This window comes from Rhynchophorus ferrugineus, unplaced genomic scaffold (genome assembly GCF_030347505.1).
Source record: "Rhynchophorus ferrugineus isolate W39M unplaced genomic scaffold, kcgeb_rfMv2 rfM6, whole genome shotgun sequence".
NCBI classification, from domain to species: Eukaryota; Metazoa; Arthropoda; class Insecta; order Coleoptera; family Curculionidae; genus Rhynchophorus; species Rhynchophorus ferrugineus.
This window is the reverse complement of record NW_027472585.1, coordinates 33,802,826-33,808,363: the sequence shown is the minus strand read 5'-3', so window position 1 is coordinate 33,808,363 and position 5,538 is coordinate 33,802,826. Positions and strand designations below refer to the sequence as shown.

The window sequence follows — 5,538 nt, the reverse complement described above, 5'->3', positions numbered from 1 at the left end:
TTCCCAATCTTTCCGGCAATTTATGGATACCATTCCAAAACAAGAGTTTCCCTTTTGGGCTGAACCATAAATTGAGAAAGTTTTGTCTTTTTCGGAGTCAGAGAAGTGGTGCTCTGGAAGTGCGAATCCCATCCATGCGAAAAGGTATCCCATTTAAGCGACTTCTACACTTTTTTATAGCTTTTAATGTAAGCTGTATGTATTCTATGCTGCAAATTACCTCTTTTTTATTGTGTGGTCATTTCTCGATCAATTCAGAGTTCAAATTGTCACTTTTAATCGTTCGCATATTGCGACTCGGGTAACATTTAAATTTTCTGCAATTTTTTTTGACTTTGTGTTAGGTCTTTATCCAATTGACCTTACAATTTCCCATCTTTAGACATTTTTAGCTTACCAGAATGTTCTTTGTTTTGAACGCTGAAATAATCACATATACACCAAAAGAGGCTTGATACTGGGGTTCAACTTGAAAAATTGAATGGACCTAATTTGAATTTTTGAATCACTGCTGAAAGAAAACAAAATCGAAACCTTTGAAATGATTACGCATGATAAGATGTTAATCACATGTGACAATAATGCGTGAAAAACTCCAGAGAAACTTCACAGATGGTTGAAAAGTTAACACTGACGTCAAAAAAGGCAATGCTAAGTAGTTGGTGAAATTTGAATGGAATCGTTTATCATAAGGGTCTCGAACCTGACTAAAGAACTACATCGATTTTCTACAGTTAATAGCTAATGGCATTGAAGAATGAAGATTTGTTTCGGTACAACAAATTGTACACAAAAATTTTGTTATTCATTACTAGCTGACCCGACAGACTTCGTCCTGTCAAAAAGATTTGTAATGTGGCAGTTTTTGTGCCTACGTATTTTAAAAAATTCTCCTGAACAGAACCATCACCCTGGTGATAGGGCGTTGTGAATAAAAAATAATTAAATAAAACATATATAAGGATTGAAAAGTAAGTAATCGCTTTATTGTTAATCATGTGAATCATAATTATTATTATTATTATCATTATATTGCTTTGTGGTATACGATGTTTTTTGTTTGATTACCTGGCGCATAGATAAACAAATCTGATGGTTTTCCAACACGGGAACAGGCAACATACAATTGACCATGTGAGAAACATGGGTTTTCTAGATTAATACCACAAACACTTAATGATTGCCCCTGGGACTTGTTTATAGTCATAGCAAAAGCAAGCCGTCAACATGTCTATAGGAAATTTGCCATTACCAATGTCAATGAGTTGTTTAGAGAATATGTTTCCAGATTGGTCATTTTGCAACTCGACACGCATATTCTTGCTTAAATGAAGTACTTTAACATGTTTCCACAAATTGGAGGACTTTAGACATGCATTGAGTTCATCAGCTGGCGTTGATCGTGGAATCACTGGCAATGTTTGACGAAAATCTCCTGCTAATAAAATCATTGCACCACCAAATCGGTTATTATTGCTACGTAGATCTTTTAAGGTTCTGTCTAAAGCCTCCAAAGATTTTTTATGTGCCATCGTGCATTCATCCCAAACAATCAATTTACATTGCTGCAAAACCTTTGCCATTGCAGAGTTCTTCGAAACGTTGCAGGTTGGAGTTTCATTGCTTTGCATATTTAATGGCAATTTTAGTGCTGAATGGGCTGTTCGACCACCTTCAAGCAAAGTTGCTGCGATTCCCGACGAAGCGAGTGCAAGTGCAATTTTATTTTGTGAGCGAATTGTTGCTAATATTAATGAAATAAAAAAAGTTTTTCCTGTACCACCAGGTGCATCTAAGAAATAAATCCCTCCAGTTTCATCATTTGTTACTTTCATAAGAGTTTCAAATACATACTTCTGTTGTTCATTTAACAGTGGAAGATTTGTTTGAATTTATTCTTTCAAAGCGTTGAGATCATACAGTCTTTCTCGATGCAACTCTTGGTTAAAAGCGTCATGCATTGGACGATTGGGCGCGGTCAGGCCTAATTGAATTAATAGTTTGTTTGACATTATCAAGCACATGTCCTCAATTGAAATCAATGCTTCATTGTAAATTTCTTCACTGATTTGTATATTTGGATTTCCCATTCTATTCCGTATTTGATACAAAATATCATCACACATATAATCTTTGTACTTCATCCACAAATCAATTGGGTTTGATGGGAAGCATGTAGATATGATTATAGAAAACAATGTTCGTATTTGATGAGTGTGTGATGATATTACAGCATCATTGAGAGTTTGATCCCAATGAGCGTCATTTTCAAGCAATTGCAAACGTTGACAGGCTTCTCTGTAGGATCCACACTATTCACCATCAACAGTTCGTAACTGTTGGAATGATGTTGGGCCACGTACATTGACTAACAGCAGTCGTAAATAAAACATTCATGATTGCTTGGATGTACTGAATAAATCCGGCCAATCGCATCGGTGGAATATACATCTGTATATCCTGGAACTGGTTTTCCTTGTTTCCGTCGTATAAATCTCCTTGAGGATTGATTCCAGGTATAATATTTTGGCATTTCAGAATATAGCAATGTTTGTGCGAAATCATCGTTTTGGCATGTCTCAAAAAAACTGGTTAATGTAGTAGATGGTGGCTGAGCAGCTCTTTGTACTGCGTTCTGTGCTGTAAAATACACTCTTTGTCCATTTTCTAAATGCACAGCTAAGTGAACAACAGAAGGGTGTCTCTCATGAATAGGAAAAGAAAATATTCGCCAAACTGCTTCATTACTACTGACATAGCGGCCCATTTGGTATTGGGTAACTTCATCATTAGAATTCTCTGCACCAATTCCAATCACAGCCATATCACTCCCTTTGGTTACATATTTGCAAATGTATTTAATCGATTTCACTGAATGGCAAGATTCAACGTTGATGTGTGCTTTGAATGTCTTTGATAAAATGGGTGAATATGGAACAATCCAACGATTATCTATTTCAATATCTTGTTAATTTAATTTGACAATTGTTGATTTTCCATTGTCTGCTGTCGATCTGCGACGATACAATGGATAACCGTCATTACCAGTAATTGTTTCCGATATTAATGTCCGTGGATATCGTTTTGAACATTTACCATCCATCATACACGGTGAATTTTGATTAAGAGTTCCACAGGGACCATGTATCATGTTTTTGATAACTACCTCATGCAATCCAGGATCTACTTGTACATTAGGGATTTCAGCTGATATCACTGCATCAACTTCATTTGGCCTTATCTTTTCAACCAACCAAATCAAAATGTGTGCATGTGGCAATCCTCGTTTCTGCCACTCCACAGAATACATCCAGCAGCGTGTCTCACCAAACACATTATGTTTTACGATGAAATTCATTAAAGATTTCAACTTTTGTCTAAAGACTCTGGCTGTAATATCATGACGATCAATGGATGATTTCCCAGGTAATAACTCCTGCTTAATTTCTATCCATTGCGGATTGCATGTAAATGTGATGAACAAATCTGCTGTACCATAATGACGAACATACGACATGGCATCTTGAGCATATTCGTGCATATGCCGAGGGCTTCCGATGTATGTTGCTGGAAGAATAGTCATGCGACCGACATTCTGTGCATTTCCATCAGTATTAATCGCATCTCGAAGGTGAATATACTCTTCAGATCGGAGTTTGGTTTGATTCAACCTGATGAATGTTAATCTCTCCGTTTCAATTTTAACATACATGTCATCAACATATTTGTGATATAATCGCCGACATTTCAATATGTGATTATCTGCATTTTCCCGAATCATTAGGCGGTATGAATAATAGTTCATTGAACTGACTTTTTTGTTGGTTTCAGAACCTGTAAACAGATTTTGTTTTAATAACATTCAAATATAAAATTAAAATACATAATATAGTGACTGAGATATTATCGCCATAGCTAAACTAATATTTTAGTTACCTGTAATGGGATTTATCATTTTTATTGATAAATCGTAGCCATCTTCACCTTGCCAAAATATAATGGGATATTGCAGTGCATCATATGAGCGGTGTGTTTCCTTTATAGGTTGTAATTGAAAATTCCGACGATGTAAAAAATATCACGGGATTCCAAGTTTTCTCCAACTACAACGATAGCAACTTCATCAATAGTTGGTGCATTAAAACGTCTTGTATGTTGACCTGCAGGTGTTTTATCAGCTCTGATTACAATTTTGTGATTATCGGATGGCATCAGATCCAGGGCAGTTTTAAACAATATAATCAATTGATTGTGTTGATGAAATAAAGTTTGTAATTGTTCTACAATAGACCTTTTTACTAAATTGTTATGTGCACAACGCAGATCAATTTCTTGTGGTGAATTGCCCATAAAATAAATTTGCAGGAATTTGTTGTCGCTATCTGACACTGGTAACAGTGAACCTGCTCTGTGATATATTTGCCCTTGTATCTGTAAATAAAAAAAATATTATGGTGTGGTATAAATTAATGGATTGTCAATGATCAAACTTAAATAATATTTGATCTTAAAAAGTATATATTTAGTTTTAACTAATATCTATCAAATATAAAATATAATAAAAGTGTCACTGAAACTGAATCACCATATAATATGATGACTAAGTGATATATTTCGTAATGTTTAAGAAATTGAAGATTAGTAACACATCTTAACTTTGGTGACAGAAAATTTTGTTCGCTAAAATAATTATGAGTAACTGCTATAATACATACCTTGAAAGTTGGCATAAAATTTTCCCGAACTGCATTTGTTGCCCCAAATGAAGTCATTTGAAAGCAATTGTTATATTGTTGAATATGTGTCAAAAAGTGTATAGAATCTGTTCCTATTCCTGAAACCAATGAGTACAATGGTTCTGGTGGTGGATCCAATTGTATCAATTTCACTTTACCATTTGCGCAACACAATCCATTGGCTTCGTTTTTGTATTTTAATGCCTTACAGTGTGAGCAAACCAAGTTCATAGAACCAATAACAACACATTGGTAGTTACTGTAGTCAATTGACACATCGTAACTGAAAGCAGCTGGATTCAAACTTGCGCGATTATTAGTTGAATGTCGCGCTCGCGCTTCACGCGTTTGTGATATCCGAATTCTTTCACGTTCATTTCCGTCGTCACGTTCATGTGCAGTACGATTAGATCGGTAATTAGTTTGGTTTATAGCATTTCTGGTTCTTCTACCTAAATTGCTTCGTCTTATAGGAGGCATATCAAATATAAATTATTTTTTCACTAATCACGAACTAAACAAACACTAACTAACTAAACACTCTGCACAAAACACGATATACGAATTTGTTTCGTGTATCACTTGACAATTCATCTGTCATCTGTCAAAAGTCATCTGTAACAGACAACTTTTTTTTTTAAATTTGATATGACTTGAACTCAAATCCTTTTAAGCCGTACGAATTGTTTTATTTATTTAAAATTTGAATTAAATTTTAAACAAATAAAAAATTTTAAATAAATAAAACAATTCGTACGGATTAAAAGGATTTGAGTTCAATTCATATCAAATTTAAAAAAAA

At 34.6% G+C, this 5,538-nt stretch overlaps 1 protein-coding gene across 1 annotated transcript; it reads right to left on the bottom strand.

Annotated features, from left to right (window-relative positions):
• Positions 1-964: 964 nt before the first annotated feature.
• LOC143198249 (uncharacterized) lies at positions 965-4,293 on the bottom strand. The gene is made up of 2 exons (XM_076407378.1): positions 3,937-4,293; positions 965-3,834 (listed from the first exon to the last, which is right to left on the bottom strand). The coding sequence occupies exons 1-2, from the start codon at positions 3,953-3,955 to the stop codon at positions 2,969-2,971; spliced, it is 885 nt and encodes a 294-aa protein (XP_076263493.1). The 5' UTR covers positions 3,956-4,293; the 3' UTR covers positions 965-2,968.
• Between the last annotated feature and the right edge of the window lie 1,245 nt (positions 4,294-5,538).